At 41.8% G+C, this 19,265-nt stretch overlaps 2 protein-coding genes across 2 annotated transcripts; one reads left to right on the forward strand and one right to left on the reverse strand.

Moving 5' to 3' along the window:
- The first annotated feature begins 1,284 nt into the window (after positions 1-1,284).
- On the forward strand, positions 1,285-4,131 carry Arp5 (Actin-related protein 5). Its single transcript, XM_025298479.1, has 7 exons — positions 1,285-1,493; positions 1,582-1,896; positions 1,966-2,246; positions 2,320-2,538; positions 2,624-2,925; positions 2,986-3,166; positions 3,245-4,131. The coding sequence occupies exons 1-7, from the start codon at positions 1,385-1,387 to the stop codon at positions 3,881-3,883; spliced, it is 2,046 nt and encodes a 681-aa protein (XP_025154264.1). The 5' UTR covers positions 1,285-1,384; the 3' UTR covers positions 3,884-4,131.
- On the reverse strand, positions 2,416-18,523 carry LOC105182421 (zinc finger protein 180). The gene is made up of 2 exons (XM_025298497.1): positions 17,144-18,523; positions 2,416-2,460 (listed from the first exon to the last, which is right to left on the reverse strand). Exon 1 carries the CDS (start codon positions 18,395-18,397, stop codon positions 17,204-17,206), a length of 1,194 nt encoding a protein of 397 aa, XP_025154282.1. The 5' UTR covers positions 18,398-18,523; the 3' UTR covers positions 2,416-2,460; positions 17,144-17,203.
- Between the last annotated feature and the right edge of the window lie 742 nt (positions 18,524-19,265).

The following is a 19,265-nucleotide window of genomic DNA, read 5'->3' on the forward strand; positions in this document are numbered from 1 at the left end:
TCTTGATAAACCAACTCAATCCGTAGTTTTATGGGATCCTGATATAAAATAATAATACTGTTACTTTACGGAACAAAATACAATTATGGTTTCTCTCACAACAGTTTGACAAACGAAATAGCCAATTTGACCTTTGAACTAACTCGCCCTGATCGCCCTACTATCATAACCGATACTGATATCATAGTGATTTAAGACGTCGACAGTTGCTGATAAGATACGTATTTGTATCAGTATCGGTTATTACACGATATTATTACACGATGAATACGTGCCCGCGTACATGTTGCACCAAGTACGATTTCTAACGGGTTCTTTTATTGGTATTTAACTTCGACTCGCAAATTCGACTCTAATATTACAAGGACGCTATTTATGAACTTTCCTGATAGCCCAGGCAAATGTTATTTCGATAGATAATGCATCTTCATACATACATGCATACCACATATGCCCACACGACCGCTCCCGATGTAATGACACTGAGCATCGCGTACGTTACAGAAATTGCAGTGCCTACGAGAGACGAGAAACGCCGATGTATTCGAATGATACACCCGACGCCGAATATTGAATATTCATATGTCGAATTTGGCGATGGATGGTGTTGCCCTTATTCGTATCATTCGTCGTGCGAATAACTCAACACGTTCGAACGATATGGCAACCGACCGCAACCACCAAATATTGCGTATACCATGCATACAAATACTAGATTCTCTGATGCACGGACCTACCTGAAAAATAAAAGTACAATACTTCACGGAACTTGGCCAAATAATATGTGCTCGTGTACGCAATATACAATGTACATTGCGTCCTACTCTTGAATTTTATATCGTGGAATATACTAATAATTTATCGGAATATACTAATAATTCGCTGAAATATATTAATAATTCACCGAATTCATACATTTTTCTCCAATGATATTAGTGTAACAATTAGCATTCGTCATATACTTACTACGAGCCGCTATGAACGAGACTACGAAAAAACAATGGGACTGTTAAGGTTAGATTCTGAGGTTCTAGAAAAAATACCCGCGCTTTTGAAACATCATGGGTTTGAAAGTCATTTCGAGGATAAATATATACATGTAAATCACTGAGTTCTAGTATTTTGAGTTCTTATATTTTCCTAATTACTCTTATCGTTAATAAATAAATACACCAAAAATATACTTACGTGAAAATCATAAATAAATATAAAAAAGCCCTCTTATTAGGATTAAATTTAATTTGCTCTTTATAGGTTTGCTTACCTCTGTAAGATGGCAGTACTTGTGCGAGAATCGATAGTTACGTTAGCCAGCCTTTAAAATAGGTTAGGTTGCCCAGTCAGTTATATTTGGTGTTTATAAAGTGTACCTCAAACCGGCAGAATGGAAATAGAATTGATCGAATTAAAAGATATAAAAGCAACACCGGACATAATACATTCATATCCGCAACGAGTGAAGTCAGAATGCACATCGCTCGTTATTGACAATGGTAATTTTTTTATATAGTTAATTTTTTTATATAGTAAATGTCTTAGTCACATACCAATTCATAAAGTAACGATATTGTTTGGTATTAGGATCCTACAATTGTAGAGTCGGCTGGGCTACCGAGAAGGAGCCACAATTAATGTACAAAAATCTCATAGCAAAACCACGCAAAGAACGTGGTAAGAAAGATGGGGAACCTCAAGTGGGAAACGATATTGCAAATATCGAAGCTGTGAGATTTCAGTTGAAAACCCAGTTTGACCGAAATGTAGTAACTCATTTCGAGGCTCAAGAACAAATATTCGACTATACATTTACACACATGGGTATAGACACTGAAGGAAGTGTAAATCATCCGATTATTTTGACTGAAGCATTCCTCAATCCTAATTATTCACGCAACTGTAAGAATATATTAGCCTGTATTACAATATTTGTAATATCTAGTGATTTACTAAGTTTGTATATTTCAGTAATGGCAGAATTGTTATTTGAATGCTATAACGTGCCATCTATAGCGTATGGAGTTGATTGTTTATTTTCATACCAACATAATAACTGTCCACCTGATGGTCTGATAGTTAGTATAGGATATCATACAACTCACATAATACCCATATTGGATGGAAAAGCAGATGCCATGAATGCGAGAAGAATCAATGTTGGTGGATATCACATCACATCATATATGCATAGACTCCTTCAATTAAAATATCCAGTACATGTTAATGCAATAACGCCTAGTCGTGCAGAGGTATATATAAATATTAAACATTACAAATGTGACTATAATAATAATTGCTAGATATTTTCTTTACAATCCACAGGAATTGATACATGAATACTCGATGATTGCTTTAAGTTATCAAGAAGAAGTTTCCAAGTGGGCAGATGTTGATCACTATGACTCAAATGTCTTAAGAGTGCAACTACCATATATTGCTCCTACTGCTGCTCCTGGTTTAACACTGGAACAGCAAAAAGAAAGAAAACGGGAATTAGCACGAAGATTGATGGAAATCAATGCCAGGAAGAGGGAAGAAAGAGTTAGCACTCACAGAATCCCATTTATATGTCACTGTCATAGATACTACTGCTGAAATATTAAAATTTTATTCTTTATATTTGTAGTTAGCTGAAGATGAGGAACAGCTTAATCAACTATTAGCAGTTCAAGACCTCCTAGAGGAAGGTGAACTCGATGAATTTGATCAAGCATTAAAGTCTTATTCTCTTGCAAATGAAGCTGATCTAATAAAAATGATAAATAATTTACAAGCGAAAGTAGAAAGAACTAGACAAAAGATTGTTGCTGCTAACTCGCAAGAGGAAAATATTGTGATGGAAGAGCAAAAACCTAAAATAAAATCGAGCCTTCAACCGAAGGATCAACAAGATTTCGATGAGTGGATTGCTGGAGTTAGGAAAAAAAGGTAGTTTCTCGATCTAACGCATGCTTATTTCTTAATGGATTAATGAACCATTATTTACAGACAAGAAATATTAGACAAACGTATGGCGAAGAGACAACGAAGGCAAGACATGGCGAAACGAAGAACAGCCGCCGCACAAGAAAGAATGCGCATAATTAGCCAATTGGCAAGAAAAGAAAAACGCGATGACGATTTTGGTATGCGAGACGAAGACTGGGATGTATACAAAGTTATAAATAGGGTACGTACGTATTCTTCTTCCAATTAAATCGCACTGTGACTTTGACGTCGTTTTGTGCTACGGAGTGTTTCCTCGCAGGAAGGTGGCGATTCAGATTCGGAATTAGAGCAGGAGAAATTATTGGAACTAGAAGATGTTTTACGTCACCATGACCCGGAATTTGATAGTGCTGGTTCCAATGTCCCAATGGTTCCCGGAGAAACTCATCAACTTCATGTAGGCGTGGAGCGTTTACGTGCACCGGAATTACTGTTTCAACCATCTATGGTTGGTTCCGTAGAGGCCGGTATTGCCGAGACCATCGAATATGTCTTAAAACAATATTCGGCCGAAGAACAAAATCGTTTAGTCAGCAACGTATTCCTCACCGGTGGACCAACAGCTTTTCCGGGTTTATTAGAGAGATTAAAGCGCGAACTACGCGAAATGAGACCGTTCGGATCAAATTTTCAAGTGAACATCGCGAAAAACACCAGTCTGGACGCCTGGTATGGTGCAAGAGATTTCGGTTTGAATGGTAATCTTCCCGAGTATTTAGTCAGCCGCAAGGAATACGAAGAGAAAGGCGGGGAGTATTTCAAGGAACACTCGACGAGTAATACTTACACTCGATCGCCCGATCCTTTGCCGATGATACAAACACCTGTGACGTCCGAGCGAGAAGTGATCGTAGAATGGAAAGCAAGTGATGCTGTGGTCGATGTGGAAATTGAATAAGAGGTAACATATAATTACATACTTCGAATATAATTGAAATATTGTATGACTATAGATAATATATGATCAAGTAGAAAAACATGTAAGCATATTGTTCTCAGTATTTACATTTTCATCAAGTAAATATTATCAAGCAATGATTGTACATAAAGTGTGATTTGATTATAATGTACATACAGAGGGCGATTGATTTTACGCTAAATGGATATCAGTAAAAGATATGACCAACTACTGTTCATGGATATCTACTTTATTACACAAGTATTTCCGTTTGTTCATTTTATTACGAACAAACTACATTGTAGTCTGTTTGCTGATCACAATATACAGTTCCCAAGACATCTTCGCATTTCGCCATTCAACACAATTACGCGAGATACGTATTTATACGCTTTCATTTTTTTATTTCTCGAGGACGATCGACATCGGCTTCTGGGCGTTCTTCGAGTAGCCTAAAAAATTATGAAAGTGATCCCTCACCCTAGCGATAAGATTGATTTTAGCAGCAACCTCAGTACATATCTCCATTCTCGGTTCGCAGCTTAAGCTAACATCACAATATAATAACATACTGAAATCATCGAGTCGAGACCTTTGCATGTAAGGTCACGATTAAACGACTAATTCTTACGCAACGCATTATTAAAGGAACCCATACCGCGTAGCACATAACGCTTCAATTCGAGCCTAATCTGATAACAAATAGAACGTAGTCGGCAGAGAATTTTATACCGATGGCGATCACAAACTCTCAGATCACAAGTGCACAGCATTTGTTTGTATATATTGGATCAAGTTTCAAAAATTCCGCGTTTTACACGTTATTTCTTACCACTTTTGTCCTGCATTTTATACAGTTACAAACGTGGTAGCACACTTATTGCCACTTGTAACAAACCTAATCCGATGAATACATATGCGCATATATATTCAATATTTTCGTAAACAACATGACGAGACATACAAGCGTAAATCTAATATCAATAGCGTACAATGTCTTGACGATATTCGCAAACGAAAGTTACAAAGCTCGTCACAAAATCAATACAATCCTCAAACAGTCTCGACAATGACTGTAAGATGATACGATCGAGACTGTAAGAAGATAAAAAAGAAACAGGGAGAAAATTTAGCGTAATGGTACGTTGTTTTACATTATATTTATGAGTTGAACGTTTGCGGGAATATTTTTCATTCGTAAGGCTCGCTGATCGATCGTACGTATTTTAATACAGCGTGAAGAACTTAATTTACATATCCTTTACAACTATCACAGTTTGAGGTCGCTGCAAATCAATGTCTCGCCTATAATGACACACTATATCTTATGAAATTTTCATTCGGAGAGAATTGTGGAAGGGTAGATGTGGAGGACACTTAGGTACTTTCTTTTACAACAAGAAAATGAGGTAGAGAATCCAATCTGCGAAATAAATAAGAATACAACTTTTGATCCGCATATGCTACAAGTGAGGGTCTACTTCCGTTAACAATAATGTAACATTAATTAAAAATATACGTAGCGCTTTAAAATGATGATCGCGACGACGACAATGATAATAATAATGACAATGATAATGCTATGGCAATGATAACAATGTATAACCAATGATAATATAATATTAATAAGGTAATAATAATTATGACGATAATAAGGGATGATAATTATAGCAATAATAATGATAGTAATTCACAATAATAACTAGTATACAACAACGACTCACGTTTTTTCTGCAATATATAATGGCTGTATGTATTTATATATACATATATATTTGCGTATATGTATATAGTTCGTATAATGGGGCAAAGATTGACAGCTATATACAGTACATACTTGCCTTAGTTGTACTTCCCCCTCCCCCATCTTTATGTTATACGTACCTATCTCCTTCGCATTAATTATATGACAATAATAATTAATAGTTATTTTGATGATAATAATAATCATAATAAGAAGAAGAATAATTACAATAATAATAATCGTAATTATATTTTTTTTAGTATCGTTTACTCATAAAATATCCTATATGTAACACGTATATCTGTAATATAATAACTAGGTATGCAGTATGTACGTAAAGAGAGGATGTGTTCAAACAGGATATGTCGATAAAAACTATGGTATACCAAGCGTCAACTTTTTATTCTCTCTGCTATATATCGTTTGTCTTGTTCTTCTTTTATATTCATTTTTCGCAAAATGACTATTACAAAAGTGCATTTACCTCGCATCCTTATATTTTATACGTACATACATAAATCGGCGTAGACCCACCTACCGTTCTTCTTCATTGTCGTTTATGTATTATTCGATAGCAATTAATTATACATATACATATATATATATGAGATATATACATGTATATATATAAAATATTTCACTTATATACTTTATTCCTTTTCTTAACGGAGCGCGCGCTACGATAATCTCCTTGTTTACATCATACATACATACATACATACATACATACATACATACATACATACATACATACATACATACGTACATACATACATACATACATACGTACATACGTACATACGTACATACGTACATACGTACATACGTACATACGTACATACGTACATACGTACATACGTACATACGTACATACGTACATACGTACATACGTACATACGTACATACGTACATACGTACATACGTACATACGTACATACGTACATACGTACATACATACATACATACATACATACATACATTCATTCATACATACATACATACATACATACATACATGCATGCATACATACATACATACATACATACATACATACATACATACATACATACATACATACATACATACATACATACGTACATACATACATACGTACATACGACATACATACGTATATATATACATACACACATACATACATACATACACACATACATACATACATACATACATACATACATACATACATACACACGTACATACATACATACGTACATACATACATACATACGTACATACGTATATACGTACATACGGACGTACATACGTACATACATACATACTGCGGGTGTATAACATATGACATAATACTTTCTACGCATCGACGGTACATAAGTATATCTTATCGTCATATCGTATAATAATTTTGTTCCTCCTGTGTGTGATTTTAAAACGCGACATCGCTGACGAATACACGTGACGAGTACCCGCAATTAACAGCAACCCTCTTACGCTCTACTCATCCACCCCTTTTATTCACCAAAGGATTCGACGACACGCAATTCCGGACTTGCTTTTGTTCGTCTTTTAGTCGAGGCTTTAGGCACCGTTCAAAACTCGAGTTGAGAGATATATTAGCGATAGAAAAGCTTACGCTTGTACTTACGGCCTGACGTTTTCTTTTCCTTTTTTTTTTTTTTTTCTTTAGCACTCCCGATAGACCAAATTTGCTCTTAATCATGTATTAACCCTTCACAGCTCGTAAGGACGAATTAATGTGATAGTACAGAAATTGACGGTGATACATGAAATTGAAAGGAAAAATAATCGACTGTAAAAGTGACGAGATCGCAAAAATACGACGTTAGATTTGCATGTAAATACGACTACATCATTGCATTTGAAGACGTCACCATGGTTGTGATCCACCAAACTCGATCGCATTTTGTTCATCGTCGAACTTATGATATATGCAACAAAAGACTAGGTATAGTACATCGATTACGATTATCGCAATTTCGCTAGACACTGGCTGGTAGAGGACGTCTCGAATTATATGCAAATTGTTCCATAAATATCGCGAACTTTTCTTTTGATGGTGGGTTGATGCTATTTCATCCCCGTGCATCGCTATCGCGTAAGTGTAAGCTGTAAAGAGTGAATGCAAAGCGCCGAGGCGCATTTTCGCCGTCGTTGCAAAAAAAAATATCGTTGGACGAGGAAGACTATTATTATGTATATACATGCGTGGATTTCGTACATGTAAAAATGCGTGTCAAATCTCTCGTCGGCTCTCGGCTACAAAAATATCGATATATTTCAAATGAATCGGTAAACATCGTTCGCTTATTGCGCGTGGCAGCGCGAGCGCGTCACTTCGTTTATCGTCTACACCTTTAAGTCGATTACTTTTTACACGGTTTTACAGAAATTGCACTACACGACGACATACGTCACACTCTCTCCTCTCTCTCTCTCTCTCTCTCTCTCTCTCTCTCTTTCTCTCAACGTGGTTGTTTTAATCTCGAAGTGCCCTCCCGTACACATTCTTTTTCTTCTTCTACTATTATGTTACCCTTCCGAGCGATTCGCTCGACGCACACGGTACTCTTTGTACATCTCTTTTACACCATATTAAATCTAGCTCGACGCGTGGACCGAGCAAATCGCCCGCAAGTCAAAACGATGACCACGCCTCGCCGCAAAAATGAAGCGATGCGCGTCGCTCCGGCAATAATTGTTCTTATAGGAATAAAAATGGAGCGCTTTGTCATATTGTCGAAGCGGTCGCGACCGCTGTCGCTGTCGAGGCGGAGGAATATCTTATTGCTGTAATTCAAAGTTTAGTCAGCTAAGTATTCTTCCCTCGCGCTATAAATCCACCCACGACGACCCAACTCAACCTCCCTACCCTTCCGTTCACTCGAAAAAGATTGCTTTGTGGATTATCATTGCCCTGGTAGATAAGGGTAATATTTGACTCCGTATCGTGTGTTCTCGTGCGCGTCTCCGTGTTCGTACCAAACTAAAGCCAGTACAGTAGAAGTGCGTGTCCCCTTTTTCTGGGTTTTCTTTCCTCTTTTCTTGTTTTTTAATATTGTATATATGTATATATTTTCTCCACCGGTTGCGTGGACCTCCGCGACGCCTACAAAAATCCTACACACTACTTCATTACGCAGGCCTCTAGAAGACTTACGATAGCACGATAAACCTCTATAAAAATAAGAGCTATCCTACGTAAACGTATTACAAAAATAAATGGCATTGTACTCTGCTAAAGAAGCAAAATGGTACAGGCGCAATGTCGAGCGACGCGAGCATTGTCAATTTTTTTTTTTTTCTTTTTATTACCTCCCCCCGTCTGCTTCGTCGAGTTTTCCGTCTTCGTTTGGATGTCTCTCCTTCGGTTTTACGTCAGTTTTACGTTCGTCGGACCGAAACCGAGCGCTAAATTCGGATTCTTCTTCTTCTTCTTCGTCTTCCTCTTCTTCCTCTTCCCTTTTCCTTTTTCTTTTTTTATCTACCGCCCCTCTCGCGAGACCTTCCTCAATCGACTTCCTTCTCCCTACCGAAAGTCAGGTTTAATTACATCACGTGCTGCTCGTGCCAGGCGACGCGAGGGTATAAAACGTACGCGAGCCAAGGCTGTGCTTGCGGGGTTATCACAAGTACGAAGTCGATCACGCGGCACGATAGAACATTCGGTAAAAGTAGCCGGACCAGGAACTGGTTTCGAGTGTCAGGAATGAAACTCACAGTGCCCATCCGATAGAAGGGCGCGTTTATTCGCGGTATCGTTCATCGGGACGAAGAACGCGCGGTCGAATCGAATTTAATCCCCTTGGCGCGTAAACTGAAACGCGTAAACCGATTGTCCGGAAACGGATTGCCCTCTCCCGAGTAGCATCCTTCCTTTCTGACTAGTAGTAGACTTCCGACGGAAGGTCAGAGAGATTTGTATGGGCGAGAGGAATATATTATGATGAAGATCTGTTCCCCAACGAGGATAACACGATTTCGAGAAGTGAACAGTACTTTCTGGGACGATTTTCTCTGTACATCTCTATAAGGGAGACTCAGAATAAGGAACGCCACCACCAATAATTCCACACGATTCGATAATTCAGACTCGTTGAAAACGAATGCATCACAAGGAGACACGTGTGCGGCTACCTAATCGATTGTACAAGAGTATCAGAGTGTGTAATGCGTATTACATCGCTGAGATGAGAGAGAGAACCAAATCTCCTGCAACACAACACAGCGATCGGCATGCTTGTTATTGTTAAATGGCACGGATAACATACCATGAGCAATTAATCCAATTGTCACATGAACGATTAGAATTTGAGAGGAGTGCGGAAGAATTTGACGGATTTCGCGCTGAAAGGACGAGTCCTTAACAAGACTGCAGAATGTATCTTGTACGCACGAGCTGATAAATTAATTAGATGATTCGACGTGATACAAATGATACTTTAATTTATTGTTATATATTACAGGATTACACATTAACATTAAATATCGATTCTGTCGAAAGCTAATTTCCCTACAGGTTGCTCGGTTAATAAAAATACGAGGGAATCTAATACTGTAACGGGCAGGTGCGGTTAAAAGCGTTTTACATTCCGAACGAAGAAACAAAAAATATATAATATATGTATATATATATATATATATATATGTATGTATATATATGTACAATAATTAAAAAAATCCTAATTTTTATTTAGGAGACAGCTCTAAATAGCCGATTTGCACATCTTGGTTGTTATTCAATTAACAACCATACTTCTTCCGCACTACGGAATTATAAAAGACGAAAACAGACACAGTATTAACAATCATGTCGCATAGAATATAGCTGTCCTGGAAGCCAAGCGGTAGTAAAGTTAACGTATAATCACAAGATACGAGTTACTAACGCTAGATAAAAAATACGCGTAAATATATTTTTGCATCGTACTTTCCCGGGATGAAAGTAAATATCAATCACTTTGTGCTCGCAATTTCGAATAAAACTCCTAGACGACGTCGTCATTAATGTAAAACAATCACAAACGCAAAGCTTAATTGCCAATTTTCCGTAGCGAACGCATCATGCATAATCGTCTGTTTATTCGCAAAACAATTGTTCGGAAAAAGTCTCGCATTGTTGATGTACTTGTCAAAATATTTCGTTAAAATACATGTTAATAAACGCGTTTATCGTGCAACGTTAAATGATTAGTCCAGCGTGTCAAATCATCCTCGTTTTAAATATCCGACAAGCGAATTGAGACCATCTTAAACAATACTAATAATAATACTACAACAATACTACAAATTTATACGTTACAATCGCTCGTATATTGTTGTGTGCACAGTAGAAATAAATTATCCGCGTGAGAGACACCTCCGTATCCGTGTCGATTGAAAACTAATTCAGGACACAGTCGCGCTGCGTCTCGTGCCAGAGTGCGCAATTCCGCGCGATGAAAGAAATCGAATTTTGCTGCTCCTCGACGGCTCTTTTGCGTGTCTGCGTGAAATTGTTTGAGAAATGTCCGTGCGAGGAAGATCAGCCGTGTATTTCCTAATAGTGATAGATATCGTTACGTATCGTATTCAGCAGGGACAGTTGCACGAGCACTGAGCAGCAATCGAACGTAATTGATCTTTAGATCCAGCAAATTAGACCCGAGCGTCAGACACAACGCCGACACAACGCGACGTATTTCTCGATTTTAATAATAGCGCGTCCGTGTTGCATGTCGCATTATTCTGCATTCGGCGTTCAATTACAACGTTCAATTTGCTATTCAGAGGAAGCCGTGTACGAGTGGGGGCGGCGGTGCGCGTGTCAAAAATCAAATTCGCTGTTGTTCCTTTGTACAAACGAGACGGGAAAGCAATTCGCAACGAAATCATCGCGCAGAGATCAGCGTGAAAATACGTAGGCGGCGGCCGCGGCGACGACGACACGCTTGCTCAAGCATTTTTTACGTATCTTTTTGTCTTTGCTTCTCCTCCTACGGGGCTGACTCTTAACGCGATGTACGTCTTTTGATTACCTTATCGTTGATTACACTATGTACACAAGCTGTTTCGCTCTGTTTCGTTTCTCTGAGAAATTTCGAAATCGCACTATCCGCGCAACGCAATTTGTCGTCTTTTCCTTCCCCTTCCATGTGATCGGCGGTATTTAGTCTATCACGTTCTCGCGCTCTCAACAGTGTGATGATCGGGGTCGTGCGACCCTTTCGTCGAAATTCGTACAAATGTTACTACGGTGAAATCGACCCTACGTCAAATCACGTCGACAGTTGACGTAGGATCGATTGTTTCTCTGGCACTATAACGTGTGAAATGGAGTGAGTCGATATTAGGCGATGCGATGCTTCTGCGATGACGATGATAATGGCGATAATGATCTTCCAACTACCGGGAGTAATCAATGATACTATGAAGGATACAGGTATATCATAATTGAACTAATACGGAATTCGCTCTAATCGCGAAAACGGGAAAAGCTTGGGACAAAGATTGATAATGCATTCTCGAACTCCGCGCGCTCCTGCGCTTTTGGTAACGAATGTCCACGACGGATTAGAACGGAAGCGATCAGGCATTTGATTTTTTTATAATATCTTTTCACGCGCCGATTCAACCTGCCTGTCGAATTTAATCGCGTGTACGCAGAAAGAAAAAAAAACACGAGTGATTGCGTATTGCCGATACTCGCGATACAGATCTCTCGCGTTTGTGAAAGAGAGGAGGAAACCGGGAAACATTGACAATCCGTCCGGTAGTTAGACGATTCAGAAGAGAAGCTCACCTAGAGCGCACTCTGATGAAAAGAAAAGAAAGAAAAATACGAACGAAAAATGTATGGACGAAGAAATGTGCATTTCGCGTTCGCGTATCCGCGTATAACAAATATCAATACTCGCAGACGTGCGCTGCGCTTCAGAAGCGCCACGTATATAACGTTTTTTTCTCCCTTCTTTTTTTTCTTCTTTTTATTACTTCTTATATGTACATACGTATTGGTCCGACGAGTGCTTTTTTTTTTTTTCCGAAGAGAGGAGACCTATCCTTCCCTCCCTTCTTACGAAAATACACGTGTTACTTTTGCTTTTGATATACACGCCACGAATACTAGAACCCGAAGATACGTCCGCGAAAAATAAAGGCGGTCGGTGTTGTCGATGAGATCGTTATCTAACGATTCGGAAGTGTTCGCGACAGATCAGTGCTGGGCAACCCTAAAAATATACATACAGCCTACACGTATATATATATGCGATACATACTGTCTGAAATAGCTCGTATACTAAGTATTGAATAACACAGCTAAAATCTCACTACAGTACTCCTTAGTACACCGACGTACTGGCTACGATCGTTCCTGAATGAAATTTACGGCTTGAAACTCTAAGATATCGGGAATTGCTGTCGTTAGCACGAGCGAGTCCTCCCCATCGCGCGCGCGCGAAATTAACTTCTCGCAGAGACGCGAAATTCCGCAAAAGCAATCGTCCCTCGTTTTGTGCAATACCAGTCTTAACGTTTTGTCAGAAACGCATAAACAAACTACGAATCTGCTCGATTTTTCGAAAAAGTTTCACTCTCATACGTCATCTCCACGCGGCTACTTTTGCGTAGCGCACGAAATAAAACGTCGCCCTCGAGAATTTGCGATAAGTTCCATGCAGCGTTAAAACAGCGAAATCGACTGGCAATTCGCCACATTATCGAGTTCCGATTCGTAACCGAACTAAAATATATCATTAACGTAAAAGAAGTCGCTCGAGAGCGAACATCTATTTCAAACAGTACACCGATCGTTGGAAAAAAAATTCGCAAAACGTAAAACCGCGCCCCGCGCGCATTCGTAGAGAACTCTCTTTAAATATTCAACACATACACACACATGCACATACACACACATGCACATACACACACATGCACATACACACACACACACACACACACACACACACACACACACACACACACACACACACACACACACACACACATGCACATACACACATACACACAATTATCGTCGCCAAACGATAATCTACGATATCTAAACGTGTGCCTTTGCCCAACACTGCGAAAAAAATTGTTGTATGCTTAAAACGAAGAAAAACAAGAAAGAAAAAAAAAACGAGAGAGATCGAAGTGAATAATTAACCGATCGACCGGAACTGCAATTTCTTTTCCTGTAGGTATTCCTAAGGCTAGCTATTTTACTTAAACACTCATAATAAGCTACAAAATATACATATCACTATAATTAGGAGCTGCGCGGTCATATGCACGGAGGCTTTGATCACAGCTTTGTAGTACAATTAATATCTCGTGTAGAGCTGCCCAATGACTAGCCGACAAAAAGATCAATTGCTTTCTCCCATTGCACCACGTTTCCCGATTGGCCGTGAACCAAAAACTGCACACTCCCGAGTTCACTCTCTCTACGCGCACAGTCAATCCCTAATTGATCGCTTATTTAACTTTAATTAACGCGTTAATTATCGCTCGCGGTTAATTAACCATGTTAAATTAATGACGACGACGGGCCACACAAGAGTTAACCAATTGTCCGGTCAATTAACTCAGTTAATCGTCGTAATAAGAACGTGAGTTTTACGCGGCTCTTTCTCACCGGTGAAAGACTCTATCATCGCACCGTGTTCCCTCCTTTCGGTGCGCCTAAACACGCGCGCCTCCACGTAATGGAAATAGAAATTAGGAAAGGGGGAGGGAGGGCGGGGGGGGGAAGGAGGTGTGGGAGGAGGGGGAGAGAGAAAGAGAAAGAGAGAAGAAAGTACGGGGGAGAAAAGAGGTAGGGAAGGGAGAAAGAGATGAAAGAGAGTAAACAATTTACAATCCGTAACAGTAAAAATCAGTCTTACCCAGGTGACTTCGTATTCTTTTTAAATTGAAAGCCTCAGGCATACGCGCGCAGGATCATTTTGATCATTTCACGACGCGGAAACTAAGTAGTCGATAGAGTAAGAAAGAAAGACAGATAAATAGATACAGAGAACGACAGACGGAGAAAAAGAGAACCACAATAGGGGGGTTCGAGGCACGTTTAGTGCGGATATATAGTAGTTACCATGTTTGTTCATTTTGTGTACCTTCGTAGCTCTATAACGCGATCTCGCATACTTAACGCATAGTCAATGAGTTGCACTTCTGAACTGAGGTGGTTCTGCAACTACCTTAGAATCAATTACTCGCGAAAGCGCATGACCGCGTATGAGATGTGCACTTTTCGGAAGCTAACTCGCAGCTTTACGCGCGTTTGTCATGGTTCCCCCGCGCTTGCACCGAAGCTTGTAGCGTTAGTGAACAGGAGGTAATAATAATAAAACTAATAGCTAATAGTGCTCTCGAAGCAGATACCGGGACCACTGTCGATCTCGGCGAGTTTGACTTGTCAATTTCGCAAGCACGAGAGAAGAGCAGATCTCGTGTGTGAATCGTCTCGTGATTCTATCGTCACAAACATGAAACACAGAGATGGAGATCTGTGTTCCCAGTGCTCGCCAATATTGAGACACCAACTCACACATGATCGCTACACCATGGTTTCGGTCTCCGGCTCGAACGAATCAACAGCCTATTGCGCCTTTTATATGATACAACTTTTTTTTACGACGTGAGTCCTCTTACTTCCGCTTTTATATTACATCTCCGTACGCCATACGTATATGTATATACAATATATATATCTGTGTAGAGTACACCTCGATATGTGTGGAAAGTAAGTACAACTATGGAACTGATTCTCGAAGCTGCGTACGATTTATCCTCCGCGAGAAATAATTCCTATCACGGACGCGCAGCTCGTCGAGCGATCGTCCGTGTTGCAAGAGGATAAAACGTTCTACGATTTAAAGAGGGAAAACTTGACAGAAGGAATTCTCGTAGCGTTTCAAGCTAAAGAGAAACCATGACGACTATATGATGGACCGTAGTCGCATGCGGCGCTACACATGCTTGCCAAAATAAACGCGCGCTCTCGCGCGCGCGCGTGTGTGTGTGTGTGTGTGTGTTTGTTGTGTGTGTGTGTGTGTGTGTGTACGTTTTTGTGTACGTTTTGTATGTACGTATGTTTGTTCCGCGTGCGTGCGTCCGTTTAGCGATAATGATGGTAGTAGTTTTTTTAGTAGTATTAATAGTAATACATAATAGTGATAGCAATAGATGGTTAGTGGTGATAGTAGTAGTATAGTAATAATAGTGATAGTAATATATAGTTGGGGAAATGTCGGTGGTGGTGGTGGTGGTGGTGGTGGTGATGATAGAGATGTGATAGTATTTAGTTAGAATAGTAATAGTGGTAGTAGTAGCATTAGCGGTATATAGTGTTACTGTTGTTGTTGCTGTTGTTGTAGTAAAATTAATAGTAGGGTGTCTACCAAACACACCTTCGGTAGAGACCAATGCCGGTAAAATTTTTTGACGGCTACATCGCTCCGTGTGACATTGCTTTCCTTCTCCTCTTTGTTTTGATATCCATCAAAATAGTCAAACCAATAGTTTAAACATTGTAGATAATAATTACTATCTATATCACAGATCCAAGTGACTAAACTCCTTTAAAAATATAATATAAATATGTGTACGTGTGTTGCAATGGTTCGCACAATATATATACACACATATATATATATGTATATGTATACTCGCAGAGACATGATTAAAACCAGACGAAACAAGAGTGCTGTAACTGCTGAAGACTTCGTAGAAACGTCACGCTTCGGTTTCGACTAGCATCGCGCCAGCGATACACGATTAAATGATCGATCAGCAAGACGGAGTCACGTGTCTATGTCCTCGCGCCGGCACAATCTTGTCGACGATGATGATTAAAAAGCCGCGCCTCAGGCAGGTGCTATTTAATCTCGCATTAAAAGATATTCGTGAGTATAAAATTTATTAGACATGGACACACAAGGTGTATTAGTGAGCGTTTGCCGAGCAGTAAATCGATCAACAATTGATCAGCCGCACCATCGTGCCCCTCCTTGGCCAAAACTGAAACCATACTCCTAAATCGTATGACGTATGGGGGGCATCCGTTGTTACGACCCGGAAGTGGATGCTCCAGTAGGCACTTTGATCGAACGACGCGATTAAATAGCACCGTAGTAGTAGTAGTAGTTTACTTCGGCTCGGTATCTCGCTCGGTCTCTCCTCGCTGGTGAGAAGATGTGGATCGACGATGCTAGGTGAAAACTCGCGTTCGTTCAATTGTTACGCTGGACGTACTCCGGATACGAGATCGCGGGGCTCGTATTCGAGTACTGAGCGTACAGATAGAGCGCGGGGTGAAGCCCTGGCGGAGGGATGCCGCGATGCAGCTGATGCGAATGGTGCTGCGACTCCGATGAGTCTAGAGACGGGGACGACAAGTGCGGATAGAGTTGGGAGTTGGGGCTGTCCAAAGAGCTGGAAGAGCCCGTCGTTTGGTAGACACTCTGCGGTGTGGTGTGCTCGTGAGTTATAGGTGAGTTAAGTGTAAACGGCGATGGCGCCGAGGTGGGACATACTACTTGCTGCGGTGACTGATGCGACGGCAGGGACTGGGAGGCACTGCTGCCGTCTAAACACTAGTTGGTGGTCTGCGGATGCAGCAGCGGTAGAGGAAGCTGCAGATTGTTCTGCTTGGCTAAACTGGCGATCTCCGCGGCGATGCCGCCTTTGCCTCCCGCGAGGCCGTCCAACGACGATGGTCCTTCGCTGTAGCGCAGGTCACAGACCGGACTCTCGAAACCGGTGCCCGGTGTGCCGCCGCCACCACCACCACCACCACCGCCGCCACCGCCGCCGCCGCCGCCGCCGCCCCCGCCGCCACCTCCGCCGCCGGTGCTCTGTGGCGTCGGCGGATTGTGATTCGTGTTACTCTGGTTCATGTCGCGATGTACTCGATTCTGATGCCGTATTAGATAACTGTCGCGTACGAATGTACGTCCGCAGATATTGCACTCGTAAGTGGTACTGGCGGGGGGGGTGTGTGTACGAATGTGAATCGCAAATTGGCTCTTGGACGTGAACGTGAGGGAACATCGGTCGCAGACCAACGGTTTCTCCGCCACGTGGCTCCAACGGTGCGCGGTGACGTAGCTCTTGACGGCGAAGCGCTTCTGACAAATGTCGCATGCGTACGGCCGTTCCCCCGTGTGCACCCGTTTATGAGTATTGAGACTGCTCTTCTGAGTAAACCTTTTCAAACACAGCTCACATTGGAAGGGTCGCTCGCCCGTGTGCGTCCTCATGTGCACTTCCAGATAAGGTTTGCGGCAAAAACTCGCCTCGCATACTGTACAATGGTAGGGCTTGTTGCCCGAATGGAGTTTCATGTGCACGTAGTAGGACGAGGCTGAGGACAACACCTTGCCGCATACCTTGCACGGTTGTGGCTTGGACCGAGAGCCTTCTTTCACGGTTTGCTGCCCTGTAGATTGACGACTGGGTGCTTCCTGCTGCATACCCTGACTCTGCTGCTGTTGCTGTTGCTGTTGTTGTTGTTGTTGTTGTTGTTGTTGTTGTTGTTGTTGTTGTTGTTGACTCTGTTGCGTCTGTTGTTGATTCTGCTGCTGAACCTGCTGCTGAGTTGGTTGCTGCTGGTTCAGCTGCAACGTCTGCTGCTGCTGCTGCGGCTGCAGATGACCCTCCTGCTGGGAGAGGTCCTCCCTGTCGTCAGACAGATTCACCATTGAGTTGGATCCGTCCGAACGACTGGAGGCAACAGAGTAGAACCCCATGGGCTCACTCTTGATCTGTTGCTCGAACATAGATGTCATTATGTCGGTCTGCTGTGCTTGAGCCAGCTGCTGAGACTGCTCGTCCTGCTGCTGCGCTGCTTGCTGATGGGGGAGCAGAGTCAGGTTGCGCTTGACAAACTGCTCATATCCTGCGTACCAATCCACCTGTGCGTGAGAATAAGAACGCTAGAAAAACGGTCCGGCGGACATGGAGCAACGCTACGTGCGAGCATTACATCGGGACGGGCCGTGGCGCGCGCGTACGTAACGCGCGCGTACGACGGCGGTGTCAGGTTAGACCGAGTACACATTTGACATTTATCTTTGACAAGTGACAGAAGGTAGTCGGACGATCAGCTGATTGCATAACTTTTACGCGCAAAGCCTTCGTGCACGGCGCGACGCCGTCGCGAAAGGAACCATCCGCGAGCGACGGCGAGCGACGCGAGCCGCTCTATTTTTAAAAAGGCGCCGTGAAAAAACGGCGGAATATGTTGACGGCAGACTGCGCGATTTCTCTCTCTCGCGAGCTGCGGCCAACCGCGGCGAGTGGGGGCCGTGTCTCCGTTGCGCGCTCGACGACGAAAGGATTAAAAGCCCGCCGTCGTTTACGGTACGAACCTTTGCTTAATGTAGTGGTCCAGGTCTAGGGTCGAAAAACGTCGCGCCTCATCAGAGCGCGCGCCTCCCCCGGTCGTCGTGCGGCTTCACGGACAATCGCGAAACATTTGTACAGCCAAATTGTTTTTCTCCGACACAAAATATAAGATGGCTGCTACTATATTTCGCGACGAGCCACCTATATGCGCGCATACGCACACACGCGCGCCGCGCCGCACCGACGTCGAGCGATGCGCGAGCGAGCCTCCCAATTGGTCGCGCTTCTTGCGCCGGACGCGCCGGCCGC

This window comes from Harpegnathos saltator, unplaced genomic scaffold (assembly GCF_003227715.2).
Source record: "Harpegnathos saltator strain DR-91 unplaced genomic scaffold, Hsal_v8.6 scaffold101, whole genome shotgun sequence".
Classification (NCBI taxonomy): Eukaryota; Metazoa; Arthropoda; class Insecta; order Hymenoptera; family Formicidae; genus Harpegnathos; species Harpegnathos saltator.

Excerpts from the sequence above, each read along its gene's own strand:
- Arp5 (XM_025298479.1), top strand. The coding sequence starts at position 1,385 with ATGGAAATAGAATTGATCGAATTAAAAGATATAAAAGCAACACCGGAC. Across the intron at positions 1,897-1,965 it reads TCCTAATTATTCACGCAACT|TAATGGCAGAATTGTTATTT; the intron begins GTAAGAATATAT and ends TGTATATTTCAG. Across the intron at positions 2,247-2,319 it reads TAACGCCTAGTCGTGCAGAG|GAATTGATACATGAATACTC; the intron begins GTATATATAAAT and ends TACAATCCACAG.
- LOC105182421 (XM_025298497.1), bottom strand. The coding sequence starts at position 18,397 with ATGACATCTATGTTCGAGCAACAGATCAAGAGTGAGCCCATGGGGTTC.